This window comes from Mustela erminea, chromosome 10 (genome assembly GCF_009829155.1).
Source record: "Mustela erminea isolate mMusErm1 chromosome 10, mMusErm1.Pri, whole genome shotgun sequence".
NCBI classification, from domain to species: Eukaryota; Metazoa; Chordata; class Mammalia; order Carnivora; family Mustelidae; genus Mustela; species Mustela erminea.
This window is the reverse complement of record NC_045623.1, coordinates 74,069,772-74,087,625: the sequence shown is the minus strand read 5'-3', so window position 1 is coordinate 74,087,625 and position 17,854 is coordinate 74,069,772. Positions and strand designations below refer to the sequence as shown.

Here is a 17,854-nt window from a genome sequence, read left to right as displayed (position 1 = left end):
TCCAAGATGCCTCTCTAGCTCTATGATTTTAGAAGGTACAATACTGTGATTTATAAGAAATATGTATTTGGGGGACACCTGGGTGGGTGAGTTGGTTAAGCGGCTGCCTTTGGCTCAGGTCATGATCCCTGGGTCCTGGGATCCAGACCCATGTGGGGCTCCCTGGTCAACGGGAGTCTACTTCTTCCTCTCCCTTTGCCCCTCCTCCTGCTCATGCTATCTACCCCCCTCAAATAAATAAATAAAATAAAATAATGAAAAAAAGGAATATATAGTTGGTCATTCAGATGACCAAAATACATTTCTCATCTATATATGGTTTTCATCCACAATTCTTTGCTCACAGCAAGCTAAATCCTTGAATTTCCAAAGCATCCAGAATGAGAAAGGTGTCTTTTGTTATGTTAATGAGGCGACTTTGGGAAAGCACTTAAGGAATGGAAGGTAGTTGCCAAAGGAGTCAAGAGACTCCTTTGAGTGTGAGAACTTTCAGTCTCAGCCCCTGACCTCTGAGGAGAGGAGGTGTAGAGGTTGAATCAATCACCAATGGCCAATGATTTAACCACTTGTGCCTATGTATATAGTGAACCTCCATAAAAATCCAAAAGGACAGGTTTGGGGTGCCTGGGTGTCTCAGTAGTTAAGCATCTGCCTTCGGCTAAGGTCAGAATCCCAGTGTCCTGGGATCCAGCCCTGCACTGGGCTCCATGCTCGGTGGGAAGCCTGCTTTTCCCTCTCCCACTCCCCCTGCTTGTGTTTCCTCTCTTGTTGTGTCTCTCTATGTCAAATAAATAAATAAAACTAAAAGGAAAAAAAAAAGGGTGCCTGGGTGGCTCAGTGGGTTAAGCCGCTGCCTTTGGCTCAGGTCATGATCTCAGGGTCCTGGGATCGAGTCCCACATTGGGCTCTCTGCTCAGCAGGGAGTCTGCTTCCTCCTCTCTCTCTGCCTGCCTCTCTGCCTACTTGTGATCTCTGTCTGTCAACTAAATAAATAAAACCTTTGAAAAAAATAAAAGGAAAAAAAGACAATTCATTTAAAAAAAAAGGACAGTTTGGAGAGCTTCTGGATTGGTGAGTATGTGGAGATGTGGGAACAGTGGTGTATCTGGAGAGGGAGGGCATGAAAACTCTGTGCTCCTTTCGTATAACTTGACTTTGCATCTCTTCCATCTAGCTGCTCCTATGTTATGTCATTTTAGTAGTAACATTTTCTCTGAGTTCTGTGAGCTACCCTAGCAAATTAATTGAACCTGAAGAGGAGGGACCACTGGAATCTCTTATCTATAGCCTGTCACTCCAAAGCACAGGTAATAGCCTGGGGAGGATGAGTGTTGTAGGACTGAGCTTCTACCTGTGGAATGTGATGCTATCTCCAGGTATGCGTACACAGTATTAGAGTTGAACTGAATTCTCCAACACCTAGGTGGTATTCTGAGAACCTCTTCTTGCTAGTAGAAGAGAAACCAGCCCCTACCACCATGCTGAAAACTCTCAGAACACTTAATTTATATGAGAAGATAAAAATCATAAATATAAAACAATTAGAGAACACTATAGTATTACACAACAGGATATAGTCTGTATGTATGTAACTTGAACACTTAAATTCTAGTGGAAAATCTGAGAAGGTACTCACAAAGCAGAAAGAACTTGAGCTGGGAATAGCAGGTCGAGTTGTTTTAAGGAGCACACTGCTCACTACTCCACAGGTATATAAATCTGCTCTCCAATCTAGACCAAGAATCCAGTTCTACTTGACAATGCTTACCAACTACTTCTCAGAGTATAGCAGACAATTAAAATAATGTTTGTACACTGTTTTAATGTGTAGTACAACATTTTTTAAAAAAGATTTTATTTGACAGAGAGAGAAAGATCACAAGTTGGCAGAGAGGCAGGAAGAGAGAGGGGGGAAGCAGGCTCCCCATCAAGCAGAGAGCCTGATGTGGGCTCAATCCCAGGACCCTTAGATCACGACCTGAGCCGAAGGCAGAGGCTCAACCCACTGAGCCACCCAGGCACACTATGGTACAACATTTTTCAAATCTGTCATGGCATTATATTCTATGTGGACTGAATCACAATGTGCCCTGTAAGAAAACACTGAAAATGCCAAAAGAGAAGATTGTTTTTTATATTCTCATCCTACTTAGAAATACTAAGTAAGTATTTCTTACTTAGAAAGTGACAAAGATGGATGAAGGTTCAAATGCTTATTTTCCTAGTCAGGTCTTCAGCTCATTTTTAATAATTTTTAATTCTTCTTTTGTTTATTTTGGAAAAAATGATTATTTTGGCAATACAGATGTAAAGATATAAGAGATTAAAACATATAAAATGTTAAAAACAATACTTCCATACTGTTAGCGTCAATTAGTCAGCTCTAGTAGACATAAAACATAGTTTTGTGAAAATAAAGGCTCAAGCTTAGTTTTTCAAAAAATATATTTTTAGGAGAAAAAGAGGATGGCAGCTGGGTGGCTCAGTCAGTTAAGCATCTGACTCTTGCTTCAGTTCAGGTCATGATTTCAGGGTTGTGAGACTGAGCCCTATACTGGGCTCCGTGCTGGGCATGGAGCCTGCTTCGGATTCTCTTCTCTCCCTCTCCCCTTTCCGCTCCCCCCAAAAATAAAATACATTTTCAGAAAAAAATTTTTAGAAAGCAATACCTTGCATTTCACAACACCCGAAGTAGTAGCGTGACATAGCCATGTTGCCAACTACTTCCCACTTATTTTCATCAGGATCAAATCGTTCAATGGTGTTACCTATCTCTGCTCCAACCCATCCACCTGTAACCAAAAAGAAAAATGTCATTTCTGGATAAAGAAGTCTTATCTATGAAAAATACATTAGAAAGCCTCTAATCTGGCACCTTTATAATGTGAATGATAATCATATGTACCAGAGGGGTTATTTGTCTAAGATCATACAAAAAGTTGGAATCTGACTATAAAACTTGAATCTTAATTCTCTGACTAGTTTTCATCAGAGATTTAAAAAAACAAAACAAAATAAAAACAAAAGCATCACGTTGCTTAGGAAATAAGGTATTTTGCAAAACTACCTTTTGAAACAGGTATTTTGAAAAACAGGTATTTTGAAACAACTTCTGCACATTCAGAATGGCTAGCCTAATCATGAGATTTATAATTAGTTAGCTGAAGTGCTTCACTGGACATCTTACTACACTTTATCTCCATCTCCCTCTTAGAGCTCCACACTTGACAATATTCCCCAAGTAACTCAAACTTGAAAATTAAAATTTATAAAGCTGAAAAGACACAAGTTTCTTGTTGGAGGGAAGAAAAATGTCTAAAGTAAAATCTAAGAATTTAAATAATACCAGATATCCTTAAACCAAAAAGCATAATTACCCAAAGCATAAATAGCCCCATAACACACACACACTCCCAAACCACAGCGGGGGTGATTCATTGAAGCTACAGTTGTCCATTGTTTAGTAACTGGATCATAGCATTCAGTACAGTCAAAAATCATTGAATCCTTTTCACCTGAGTTAAATAAAAGAAACACATATCAGAAGTTTTAATAATAATGCTAATAGCCTAGAACCATAATACAATCAATATTCAGTAGCATTCCACGTTATCAGAAATTCAACTATTAAGTCTGATTTTATGCTATTCATTAAAATTAGTTTCCCCAGTATTATTATAAATCAATAGCACTATAATTTATTAAAGCCCATTTAATGAAGCAAGGCATGACTTTCCTATTATTTCTAATTTTGCCACCCAAATAATCCATGTAATTTTTGAGGATAAAATCTGTACTTTAACACTTCTATGTTTTTTCATGTATTAGTTTGGATACCTGGCTCTGGTATAATTTGAATTTTAATCCAATCCTTACCTAGTAACGAAGAGAAAATAAAAATTTCTAAAAAGGTACCGCTTAAAATAGAATTTTAAAATAGACTATACCTAGAAGTTAGTCTAATCAAAGATCGTACAAAACTTCTGGCATATAGAATTTATAAATTTCATTTAGGTAAAATTTTAAATTAAGGAAAGGCTAAATAAATGAAGGGATATATCATGTTCATGAATTAGAAGAGAGAATGTATAGATAGTTATCCCCAATCTGATTTATAGATTTAACATAATCACAATTTGACACACACTTCTTTTTATTGTGTTAAAATACAAGTAACATAAGATTTACCATCTTAACCATTTTTAAGTGTAGAGTTCAGTGATGTTAAACACATTCATATTTTTGTGTAGCCATGCCACTATCCACTCCCCAAATTCTCTACATCTTATAAAACTGCAATACTATCCTGATTCAAACGATAAGTCCCTATTCTCCCCTCCCCAGCCCCAGACAGCCACTACTATACTTTCTGTCTTTTATGATTTTGACTAACGTACCTCATATAAGTGAAATCATACTTTATTGTTATTTATTTTTTCCAACTAACATTTTTAAATTTAAATTCAATTAATTAACATATATTATTGGTTTCAGAGGTAGAGGTCAGTGATTTGTCAGTCTTATATAATACCCAGTACTCATTACATCACGTGCCTCCCTTAATGTCCATCACCCAGTTACCCTAACACCTCACCCCTCTCCCTTCCAGCAACCCTCAGTTTGTTTCCTATGCTTCAGAGTCTCTTATTGGTTTGTCTCCCTCTCTGATTTCATCTTGTTTTATTTTTTCCTCTCTTCCCCTATGACCCTCTGTTTTGTTTCCCAAATTCCACATATGAATGAGATCATATGATAATTGTCTTTCTCTGATTGACTGATTTCACTTAGCATAATACTCTCTGGGTTCCATCCACATCATTGCGAACAGCAAGATTTTTTTATGGCTGAGTAGTAGTCCATCGTCACACATTATTTATTTTTTTTTTTTAAGATTATTTATTTATTTATTTATTTAACAGACAGAGATCACAAGTAGGCAGAGAGGCAGGCAGAGAGAGAGAGGAGGAAGCAGGCTCCCCACGGAGCAGAGAGCCCGACGTGGGGCTCGATCCCAGAACCCTGGGATCATGACCCGAGCCGAAGGCAGAGGCTTTAACCCACTGAGCCACCCAGGCGCCCCAATCACACATTATTTTTAACAACAGATTTGACAGAAGAAAACAGATTTGATGAACTAGCTCTAAAATTTACATGGAAGTACATAGGGCCCAGAATAGCCATGCACTCTCACACAATAGTAATAGTAAGGGAAGAAACTGTCCTATCAGATAAGCTTATCAGAATTAAAACAGAGCTGTAGTGGGGTCCCTGGATGGCTCAGACGGTTTAGAGTCTCCTTCAGCTCAGGTCATGTTCTCCAGGTCCTGGGATGAAGCCTCACGTCGGGCTCCCAGCTCAGCAGGGAGTCTGTTTCTCCCTCTCCCGTTGCCTCTCCCTCTTTCTGTCTCTGTCTCTCTCTCAAATGAATAAAAAACAAACAAAACAGGGACGCCTGGGTGGCTCAGTTGGTTGAGCAGCTGCCTTCCGCTCAGGTCATGATCCCAGCGTCCTGGGATCGAGTCCCGCATCGGGCTCCTTGCTTGGCAGGGAGCCTGCTTCTCCCTCTGCCTCTGCCTGCCATTCTGTCTGCCTGTGCTTGCTCTCTCCCCCTCTCTCTCTCTGATAAATAAATAAAATCTTTAAAAAAAAAAAAAAAACCAGAGCCATAGTAATTGAGATAGCAATACACAGAGAGACCAAAACAGAAAAGAAATTCTAGAAACAGATACCCACATATATGATTACCTGATATATGACGAAGTTTGCTCTGCACAGCAATAGGCAAATAAAAGCTTTTTATGCTGAGATAATTGGTTACATATACAAGGAAAAGATGAAACTGTTCCCTACTCCTATTATCTCAATTCCAGGCAGATTACAGACATACATTTAGTTCTAAAACTAAAATTTTAGAGAACAATAAAGGTATATATCATCATGACTTTGTAGTAGGGATGGATTTCTTTAAAAGGATACAAGAAACACTAACCATAAAGGGAAAATAAATAACAGAGTTAGCCCCGTTAAAATGAAAAATATGTTTATCAAAAGATATAATAAAGGAAAAAAATATACTTTAAAAAAAAAAAGAAGGGGCGCCTGGGTGGCTCAGTGGGTTAAAGCCTCTGCTTTCGGCTCAGGTCATGATCCCAGAGTCCTGGGATCGAGCCCCGCATCAGGCTCTCTGCTCAGCGGGGAGCCTGCTTCCTCCTCTCTCTCTGCCTGCCTCTCTGCCTACTTGTGATCTCTGTCTGTCAAATAAATAAATAAAATCTTAAAAAAAAAAAAAAAAAGAAAGAAAAGAAAAGAAAAGAAAAGGGGGCACCTGGGTGGCTCAGTCCTTAAGCCTCTGCCTTCAGCTCAGGTCATGATCCCAGGGTCCTGGGATCAAGCCTCAGATTAGGCTCCCTGCTCAGCGGAGGGGAGCCTGCTTCTCCCTCTCCCACTCCCCCTGCTTGTGTTCTGTCCCTCACTGTCTCTCTCTCCATCAAATAAGTAAATAAAATCTTTTAAAAAATACCATAAAGAGAGTGAAAGATGAAGCAGCAGAGTTTCAAAAAGCATTTGCGACATATATAATTTTATGAGGGCCTAGAATCCTGAACATATAAAACTACGGTGCAGAAAAGAATCAGCACAGCAGGCCTGAGAATTCCTAACCTTAGAAAGGCCTGCTTGCAAGATTGACCCTTGGCTAGAGTCTGGAAACAGAGCTCGTAAACAATTCCCTACACTGATATAAAAATTTCTCTAAATAATAAGAGTGGCTTTTGGCAGTGATAAAAATGTTCTGGAATTAAACAGTGGTAATAGTTGTACAATTTTGTAAATATGCTAAAAATCACTGAACCATATACTTCAAATGGTGAATTTTATGGTATGTGAATTATATCTTAATTTTAAAAAATAGTAATTAGAATATTAACCCAGATATGTATGTATGTAGAAGGAAATAAACCAAGTATTGTGATTATCTCTGGGCGATATGATCAGAGTATGGGTGATTATTACTTCTTTATATGCTTCAATTTCAGCAAAATTTTCTACCACAAACCTGAATTACTTTGATAATAAAAATCGTCTTAACATTATACATTATAAAATATCTTGGGATAGCAATGTTGATAGTATTAATAATAGTAGGCCAAGTTGGGGCACCTAGCTGACTCAGTTGATAGAGCATGTGGCCCTGCATCTCAGTCATGATATCTTCAATATCTTCTGTTTCCTTTTTCTTCTTTTCATTAATTTATTCACTAAATATTTATTGAGGACAACCATATATATGCATACCCCATAGTACCTAGAAATATATATAAGTCATATAAGAATGCAGCCAATTTACAGCTAGCAACTAATGAGAGAAAAAAGACATTTCATTATTACCTCCAATAGCGTAAACCATCCCTCCCAGAACTGCTACTCCTAGCCCACATCGAGCCTGATGAAGTGAAGACACAGTGGTCCAGTACTGGCTAAAGGTGTCAAAACGCTCTACACAGCTGAGGGCTCTGCTATCACTCCAACGACCCCCCTGCAACCGAGTATATCCGCCTGAATGAAGGAAAGGAGATACACAGTGAATCACTTACTGCTAAATATGTAAATGAAAGTAATGAGAAAAATCTAACCGTCTACATCTAGACATTTAATCCATAATTATTTCATAGCAAAGAAAAAGTACTTTACAGCCTGCCATGTATACAAATATTCTTATATGCTCCAAGTCCTGAAAGATGATGGCTTAAATGCAATGAAGTCAACCAGCATTCTACCACCTGGTTTTGGTCATAAAATGTTAGATAAAACATAAAAGGAGCTGGTTATCTGTCTAGTTTGGAAGTCTCATTATGACTTCTATTAGTATATTTTTCAATTAAAAATAGTGAGTTGAACAGCACATACCATCAGTAAAAAAACTGCAGCATGCACTAAAAAATTACATATTTATATATATGTAAAATATAAAATTATAAATATATAAAATATAAAATTACATATTTTATATAAACATACATAATTATATACAGATGATAAATTATGTTATGAATATATGAATATATGCATATAAATTTGGATAATCTGTCTATATATACTTCACATGTTAATAAGACTTACTGCTTTTTAAAATAAAAAAGATGTTTTAATATGTTCACCTGATACTTCTGTGGATTATCCTATCCACCTACACTTTAGTGACCACTGGTTCCTATTACCCCTAATCATCTAAGATGCCATGAATAGTTAAAAATGTTGAGATTTTCCCTATTTTTCACTATAATTCACATTTTTAACTTTTAAAGCAGTATTTCGTAAGTCAGTTATTTGGCAATAATTGGACAATCTAAGAACCCAACAATTTGGATCACAGAATAATAGATGTCAAATAAACAGCTATTTATTCTTAGATGTATCCACTGTATAAAACACAATTAATTTGTAGCCTATTTGTGAAATTAAATATGCCTATTTGACACACTTGCATATTCTGATGTGTAAAATAATAACAAAATATTAAAGGTTTTAATCCTAAAAAAAAAGATTATTTGCATCACCTTTTAAAAGATTCTCACCTACTGCATACAGGTACTTTCTTGCTTTCTTCCGAGGCCGAACCTTGGATGTCTGCAGAAAACTACAAAACTTGTTTTCTTTGGGAGATTTGCACACCTCACAGTACTCTTTCAAAAGTGTTTGCAATGCAATGCGAAGATTAAAATCAGATACTCCTAAAGCAAGTTTGACAAGACACTGTTTTAATAAACTTTTAAATAAATATTGAAAAGACATGTTCCCATAAAGATAAACATATTTATCAAAAAATATAAAAACTCATCATCAAGCAATGGTGATTGTCTCCCACAATACCAAATATTATTTTTCTCATTGTTACTAAAGAATAAACTTTCCTTAAATCAAAGATTGTTTTTAACAATATGCTTCATAATACCTAATTTAAAAACACATGTGTGAGGATTTCTAAACAAAGATGGCAAGGTAAAACAGGATCATGATTATCCAACAAAACAGAAAAATAAAATAGCCCCATATTCTATACTTATGGCTTAACAACAGAAAGATATAAAATTATGTCACAAAATTTTAAAAATGATAGTCAAATCAAGAAACATAAGATTCCAGTGGGATGAGGTCCATCTCCCGAAGAGACTTTGAGCATGATTGGGTAGACTCTTCCTGCTCAAGGATGATTAGCTGAGGTGAAGTGGGGATGAAAGCCAACCTATGTCCCACTTGCCAATCCATAAGACCTGGCTCCTTGAGAGGGACTATTTTCTAATTGACACAAAGGCACCATACATGCTGGCAAGGGACTATCTCCAAGCTTTGTTCCTATATCCCAGAAGCAATATTGAGGAAAAAAGGTCAATTAACCAAATCTTGAGAATTCTCACTAATGACTAAGAATTTGGAAAGGTAGAAGGAGCAGGTAAGAAGCAGAACTGAGAAGTCAAAGGAAAAACCATTACAGGAAATCCTTTACAGGACCATCGAGGTAAAGACAGAATCACCATGCCTTGCCATCTAACAGGGTACAGGTTAGATGTCCACACTAATGAGACATATCCTTAGCTGGGTTAAGTAAGCCCTGACACAAAATCAATAATAGGACCTTAGGGAGAGCTCAGAGTCCAGGTCCCTAAGCAAATATCTAAGCCTTAGCAGATCTCTGTTCTGCCACCACCTTCATACCTCAGTCTCGAAAGAAGTGGCAAGAACACAACACAGTCCTCAAATTCTAGCTGGAAGTTACACTAAAGTAAAAAGGGTGTCAAGGAGAATTAGCTCTTCCATTATCAGAGTAAACTGGTTTGAAGAGAGTCACCCATGTTATACATGAGCAATATACCAATAAGTAACAATAGCACTATTAAAATATACCCCAGGGAAAAGAGAAGAAATAACTCATTCTGGAATAAAACATTAGCTACAAACACAAACAGATTTCCCACACATGCTTCACAGCATGTGAAGAATTACTTAAAATTTTAGAATTACTTAATCAATTATTTAGAATTAATTAATTATTTAGAATTACTTAAAAATACAGATCTGGGGGCGCCTGGGTGGCTCAGTGGGTTAAGCCGCTGCCTTCGGCTCAGGTCATGATCTCAGGGTCCTGGGATCGAGGCCCGCATCGGGCTCTCTGCTCAGCAGGGAGCCTGCTTCCTCCTCTCTCTCTGCCTGCCTCTCTGCCTGCTTGTGATTTCTCTCTGTCAAATAAATAAAAATAAAATCTTTAAAAAAAAAAAAAAAATACAGATCTGGGGTGCCTGGCTGGCTCAGGTGGTAGAGCATGTGACTCTCAACCTCAGGGTTATGAGTTTAAGCCTCACACTGGACGTTGAGCCTATTTAAAATAAAAATTGAAAAAAATATATAGAGATCCTATTAAAAAAAAAAACTCAAAGGGGGGTTCCTGGGTGGTTCAGTGGCTTGAGGCCTATGCCTTCAGCTCAGGTCATGATCCCGGGTCCTGGGATTGAGTCCCGCACTGGGCTCTCTGCTCAGTGGGGAGCCTGCTTCCTCCTCTCTCTCTCTCTCTCTGCCTGCCTCTCTGCCTACTTGTGATCTCTGTCTGTCAAATAAATAAAATCTAAAAAAAAAAACCCCAAACCAAAAAAACTCAAAGGCAGAATTAGAGGCTTTGCTAAAGAAACAAAGTGAGAACTTGAAATGATAGTATTACAGACTTAATAAATTAGAAACAAGAAACACAATAGACATGATGAAAAATCAAACCATCAATTTAAAGACTTGAGAAAACAGCTGTGAATACAGAGCAAAGTATTTTAACATTAGAGGATGATAAATATAAGAGACAAAGAAGTTCCAATAAAATGATGAAGACCAGAGCTCCTGGGTGGCTCAGTCAGTAAAGCATCTGACTCTTGATTTCAGTTCAGGTCGTGATATCAGGGTCTTGGGATCAAGTCCCGTGTTGGGCTCCAAGCTCAGCAGGGAGTCTGCTTGAGATCCTCTCTCCTCTTCCTCTCCCTGGGCCCCTCCCACCGCCCCAATACTTGAGTGCATGCATGTGTGTGCACTCTGTCAGTAAATAAATAAATAAATATATATATATATATATATATATATATATATATATGATTTTATTTATTTGAGAGGGAGAGAAAGAGAACGCAAATGAGAGCTCAACAGCAGGGGGAGGGAGAAGCAGGTTCCCTGCTGAGCAGGGAGCCAGACAAGGGACTCAATCCCAGGACCCTGGGATCATGACCTGAGACGAAGGCAGACACTTAACCAAATGAACCACCCAGGCATCCCTAAATAAATATATCTTAAGAAAAAAAAGAATATTATGCCCAGGGCACCTAGGTGGCTCAGTCAATTAAGCAATTGACTCTGGATTTCAGCTTAGGTCATGATCTCAGGCTCATGAAATCCAGCCCTGCATCAGGGGTATGAGATTCATCTCTTCTTTCTTGGGTCTTCTCTTCATATGCACAGGTGTCCAGCACCTAGATGGCCAAACTGAGGGTTGATGGTTTCACCAAACTGCTGTTATCTCTCTGGTAGAAGAGTCAGAGAGATTCCAATTGTTATGATTTAAAGCTAAAACTATGACACTTCTGCTGAAATAGCACCTATAGGTAATGCCCACATTCGTGTTTCTTAATGCCAGTGGAAGGGTGGAGGTGGGAGGGCTGGAGGTGGAGGGTTAAGGAGTATCAGGTTAAGCTGCAGAATGAGAGAAATCTGGGTTCAAGTTCAGGCCTTACCATTTACTAAATATGTGATAGGGTCAAACTACATAATCTCTCGGACTTCAGTTTCTTTATCTGTAAAATGGAAATGACCAATAGTGAAACCTACTTTCTATACTGTGAGAAATGGTGGTAAGTGGGTGGCTCAGTCATTTAAGCCTTGGACTCCTGATTTCAGCTCAGGTCATGATTCCGTGGGTTGTGAGACTGAGCATTGGGTTGGGCTCCTCGCCCAGCGAGGATTCTGTTTGTGATCCTCTTTCTCCCTCTGCCCCTCCCCCTGCTAGTAGGCACATGCACGTGCTTGTTTTTTTTCTATCTCTCAAATAAATAAATAAAAATCTTAAGGAAAAAAAAAAAAAAAAGATGGGGTGCCTGGGTGGCTCAGTTGTTAAGCATCTGCCTTCAGCTCAGGTCATGATCCCAGGGTCCTGGGATGGAGCCCCACATCAGGCTCCCTGCTCAGCAGGAAGCCTGCTTCTCCTTCTCCCTCTCCCTCTCCCCCTGCTTGTGTTCCCTCTCTTGCTCTGTCTCTGTCAAATAAATAAATAAATAAACTTAAAAAAATACTATGCCCATCCATGGGGTGTCTGGCTGGCTCATTTGATAGAGCATACAACTCTTGATCTCAGGTTGATTAAGTTTGAGACACATGTTGGGTGTAGAGATTACTTTTATTCCCCCCAAGATTTTACTATTTTTTATTTGACAGAGAGAGCACAAGCAGGGTGAGTGTCAGAGGTAGAGGGAGAAGCAGGCTCCCCAGTGAGCAGGGAACCCAATGCAGGGCTGGAGCCCAATGCAGGGCTCAATTCCAGGACCCTGGGATCATGACCTGAGCTAAAGGTAAGTGCTTACCTGACAGAGCCACCCAAATTTTTAAAATCTTAAAAAAAAAAAAAACAATTATGCCCATCTAAATTACTGTTAACTTAAAAAAGCAACAGGCAGAAATTCTCAATATGAAAAAATTCAGGAAATACAGTAATCATGAACTTTTCTTTAAAAAAGTACTTGAGGGGCGCCTGAGTGGCTCAGTGGGTTAAAGCCTCTGCCTTCAGCTCAGGTCATGATCCCAGGGTCCTGGGATCAAGCCCCACATTGGGCTCTCTGCTCAGCGGAGAGCCTGCTTCCCCGCCCCCCAGGCCTGCCTCTCTGCCTAATTGTGATCTCTCTCTGTCAAATAAATAAATAAAATCTTTTAAAATAATAATAAAATAAAATAAATAAAAAAGTACTTGATGATGAAATCCAGCCAACCAAAAGACAAGTCGAAAAAGAAAATTTGGGAATAAAAAGACTGAAAAACTGGTAGACAGCACCAAATTCATTTAAATACAGAACAAAAGCACAGAGCTAGGGAAATCATGACTGAAAAAAAAAACTATATAAAGGTATAAACCTTGGAGCACCTGGGTAGCTCAGTCGTTAAGCATCTGCCTTCAGCTCAGGTCATGATCCCAGGGTCCTGGAATTGAGCCCTGCATTGGGCTCCAGCCCTGCACTGGGTTCCCTGCTCACTGGGGAGCCTGCTTCTCCCTCTCCTATTCCCCCTGCTTGTGTTCCCTCTCTTGCTCTGTCTCTTCTCTGTCAAATAAATAAAATCTTTAAAAATAAATAAATAAAGGTATAAACCTTGAATGGTGACATAGGAAGAAAAATAATGCTAATTACCTTATTTTTCTTAATGAGTCTATACTGTTTAAAATTTAATTTTTTAAAAAAATTTATTTATTTGACAGGGAGAGAGACACAAGCAGGGGAAGTAGGAGAGGGAGAAGCAAGCTTCCTGCCAAGCAGAGAGCCTGAAGCGGGGCTTGATCCCAGGATCCTGGGATCATGACCTGAGCCCAAGGCAGACACCTGATGACTGAGCCACCCAGGCGCCCCTATACTGTTAAAAATTTAAACACAAAACACTATATGTTTAAATATACTGGAATTAAAATTTAAAATAATAAATAAATAAAAATAAAACTGAAACACAAATGAAACTTTTATTTCATCTTTTAATGATTTTCATCTTTTGTCCTGAACTTGATAAAAACTTTTTAAAATGAGTGTTTCTTGAGATAAAGAAACATTCATCAGAAATTAGTTACTACTTCAGTTTCTTCATTAATTTTTAATGAGAGTTAAGCACACTTTTTGTATTATAAATAGTATGTACAGAATGACTCTTACATTTTTTTCTGTTTATCCATCCAACCATACATCCACCCATCATCCATCCTCCTATATAGATACCTAGAATGATGTTTAATAATGTTAATTATAACTGGTTATTTCTGGGTAGTGGACTTTGGGGGAATTTGTTGTTTTATTACACTCTATTACCTAAACATTTATAAGAGGATATACAATTTTTAGAAAGTAGTCATTCTCTAAAATGGCAAGAAAGAGATGTTATCATATAGTTAGTACTGTTGAATTGCCTCAATTATTCCAGTGATAAATGCAAAAAACATACACCGGGGGAAAATCTACATATTTCACATAACATAATTTAACCATTTCTTTCTTTTTTTTTTTTTAAGATTTTATTTATTTATTTGGTAGAGAGAGAGATCCCAAGTAGGCAGAGAGGCAGGCGGGGGGGGGGGGGGACCAGGCTTCCCGCTGAGCGGAGAGCCCGATGTGGGGCTTGATCCCAGGACCCTGAGATTATGACCTGAGCTGAAGGCAGAGGCTTAACCAACTGAGCCACCCAGGTGCCCTCTTTTTTTTTTTTTTAAGATTTAATTTATTTGACAGAGAGTGAGAGAGCACAAGCAGGGGGAGACGCAAACAGAGGGAGAGGGAGAAGCAGGCTTCCCGCCAAGCAGGGAGCCCAATGCAGGGCTTGATCCCAGGATCCTGGGACCATGACCTTGGCCCAAGGCAGAAATTTAACAACTGAGCCACCCAGGAGCCCCAATTTAACCATTTCTATTAAGTCTTTTACTCTCTGAATTTTGTGGTAGAGTCTCATTATTTTTCTACATAAATCACCAGCTTTTTCTCTAATATGATCAAAAAGAAAAAGTTTCAAAGTTGAAATATTTTAAAATCTTTAAAAAAAAATCCTCCATTTCCATTTCTCTGACTCCTTGCAGCTTTACTCCAAGAAATACCTTTAGCTGACAACTACTGGGCATGCTTAATAAAGCAGTACAAGATTTGAATATTATAAGACTAAAAAGCTATAGGAAAAGAAGCCCCAATTCTAGGTAACTTTCTCTTGCTCCTAGCAAAGGAACTTTCCTATAACACTGTATTTACAGAACTTGGGAAAAGACAACTCAACCATGAAAGCTTTTGTCCCACTCCTAAATTCTCATATGATTCAAGCAAAAATGTATTTGGATAATTTCTCTCTTCTTATTTTAGCATTTAAATATAGTCAGTCTTGGGGCACCTGTGTGGCCCAGTGGGTTAAGCCTCTGCCTCTGGTTTAGGTCATGATCACAGGGTCCTGGGATTGAGCCCTTCATCAGGCTTTCTGCTCAGCAGGGAGGCTGCTCCCCTTCTCTCTCTGCCTACTTGTGATCTCTGTCAAATTAATAAATAAAAATCTTAAAAAAAAAAAAAGCCTCTGCCTTTGGGTCTGGTTCTGAGTTCAGATTCCTAGGATTAAGCCCGCATCAGGCTCTCTATTCAATGGGGAGCCTGCTTCCCCCACCTCCACCTCTGCCTCTCTGCCTACTTCTGATCTCTGTCTGTCAAATAAATAAATAAAAATATAAATAAAAATAAATAAATAAATAAATAAATAAAATCAGTCTTCATTGTTTGTGGATTCCTTATTTATGAATACATCTACTCATTAAAAAGCATTTGTAAGGGGGCGCCTGGGTGGCTCAGGGGTTAAAGCCTCTGCCTTCAGCTCAGGTCATGATCCCAGGGTCCTGGGATCGAGCCCCGCATCGGGCTCTCTGCTCTGCAGGGAGCCTGCTTCCTCCTCTCTCTCTCTCTCTCTCTCTCTCTGCCTCTCTGCTTACTTGTGATCTGTCAAATAAATAAATAAAATCTTTAAAAAAAAAAAAAAAAAAAAGCATTTGTAACCCAAATTAACACTCATGGTGCTTTCCTAGTCATTCATAGACATGCTACAGAGTAGAAAAAAATTTGAATCACCTGACATGCATGTTTCTAGGTAGGAACTGAACAAGATGACACTTTGCCTCATATTTCAGCTCTCATATTATAAATAAGTGTCCTTTTCACAGTCTCTTTAGTGCTGTGGTTTTCACATTTTTGGGCTTTTTCTTGGTGATATTGTTGAAAATGACCCCACCCATACTGTTGAAGTAAGTACTATCTAGTGTTCCCAATTGCAAGAAGCCTGTGATGTGCTTTATGGAGTAAATACATGTATTAGGTTTCATTCAGGCATGAGTTATAGTGCTATTGGCTAGGAGTTCAATGTTATGAGTATATATATTAAATTAAGTATAGGGACGCCTGGGTGGCTCAGTGGTTGAGCCGCTGCCTTCGGCTCGGGTCATGATCTCAGGGTCCTGGGATCGAGTCCCGCATCGGGCTCTCTGCTCAGCAGGGAGCCTGCTTCCCTCTCTCTCTCTCTGCCTGCCTCTCTGTCTACTGTGATCTCTCTCTGTCAAAAAAATAAATAAATAAAATCTTTAAAAAAAAAATAAAAAAAAAAAAATAAATTAAGTATATATATTAAGTATATATATTAAATAAGGTGTTTTAAATAAGGAGCGCCTGGGTGGCTCAGTGGGTTAAAGCCTCTGCCTTCGGCTCAGGTCATGATCTCAGGGTCTTGGGATGGAGCCCCACATCAGGCTCTCTGCTCAGCAGGGAGCCTGCTTCCCCCTCTCTCTCTGCCTGCTTCTCTGCCTACTTGTAATCTCTGTCAAATAAATAAATAAAATCTTTGGGAAAAGAAAAAAGAAGCTATGATATTATATCAATATAAAATTAAGTTTATAATGAGAAGATGTACAGAATTTATTGAGTTTGGGTTTTGTTTTTAGCATATGAATTTTCCTCACGTGTCAGGTTTTGCTATAATTTTTAGAGGAATAAGAAGAAATCTTACACTGAAATAATCAGTACTACCAAAAACAGCAGTGGTATTTTAGGTCTGTCAATAATTTTATCTATAATTCTAATCTCCCTTAGTATTTAAACTCAAGAAAGGTATGTCAGAATTTGATTAAAATAATGGGTAGAAATACTGAAATACTACTATCTGCAAAACACAAAAGTTGTATCTTACATATAGAAATAATTCAATAAATGTCCATTATTGAACTGAAAAACGAAAACATTATCACATTTCAAACAGAGAGAAAGCCACTGGATATTCACGCATTTGATATATGCAAAAAAATTTACCTTCTATGTACTTTAAAAGCCTCTGAGGAGGTAATAAAGGGAATCGAATTGGTTCTAGCACTTCCACCACATGTTTTCTTCTTTTTCCCAGGTCCTTCAGAATCCATTGCATAGCAGCTAAGAAGACCTGGTATTCATCCTCAATACTGAGCTCTTCGCTTCGCAAAATTTTGATCAGTTGATCTTTTGTAAGCGCTAGGAACTCCTCCCCACTGTGAACCTCCAAGAAATGGACATGAATGTAGTTTTCTGTGAATTCCAAAAGATCATGGCATGCAATTTGCTCAGAGAACTGAAATATTCCAATGCAGTTCAATGGATCAATTTGTCCTTTTAGAAATTCACAGCACAGATTAACAACTTCAGTCAACTGTAGCATGTCTGCTGCAACAATCAGCTCCTGGACATTATTCACACCTATGTTCACTATACCTAGGGAAGTAGGGAGACAAAATAACCAACAAAGTAAAAACAAACATTTGACTTATATTTAAAAAGCGTTATATTTAATTCCACGGCTAAAGCTTAGTATTTGGTGAGTAGATAGATCCTAAGCAAAAAGGCAACAAAGGATTTGTAGAAAGAACACAAAACTTAAATGATGATACCTAACATTTATGGAACACTTATAATGGACAGAAACATTAACTGTTTCATACATTCATTTAACCGTCACTACAACCCATATAATACGTGTTATTATTTTTCCTTTCTCTATCAGTTATTATTTTTCCTTTTTCTATCAATTAAACAGAAATAGAAAGTTT

The 17,854-nt window shown here is 38.2% G+C and overlaps 1 protein-coding gene across 1 annotated transcript in view; it reads right to left on the bottom strand.

Moving 5' to 3' along the window:
• IPP (intracisternal A particle-promoted polypeptide) overlaps positions 1 to 17,854 on the bottom strand; it is a 47,950-nt gene that overhangs the window by 24,868 nt on the left and 5,228 nt on the right. Inside the window, 5 exon segments of the mRNA XM_032302729.1 lie at positions 2,670 to 2,792; positions 3,378 to 3,515; positions 7,387 to 7,554; positions 8,574 to 8,729; positions 17,088 to 17,519. Of these exon segments, the coding sequence (XP_032158620.1) occupies positions 2,670 to 2,792; positions 3,378 to 3,515; positions 7,387 to 7,554; positions 8,574 to 8,729; positions 17,088 to 17,519 (1,017 nt within the window).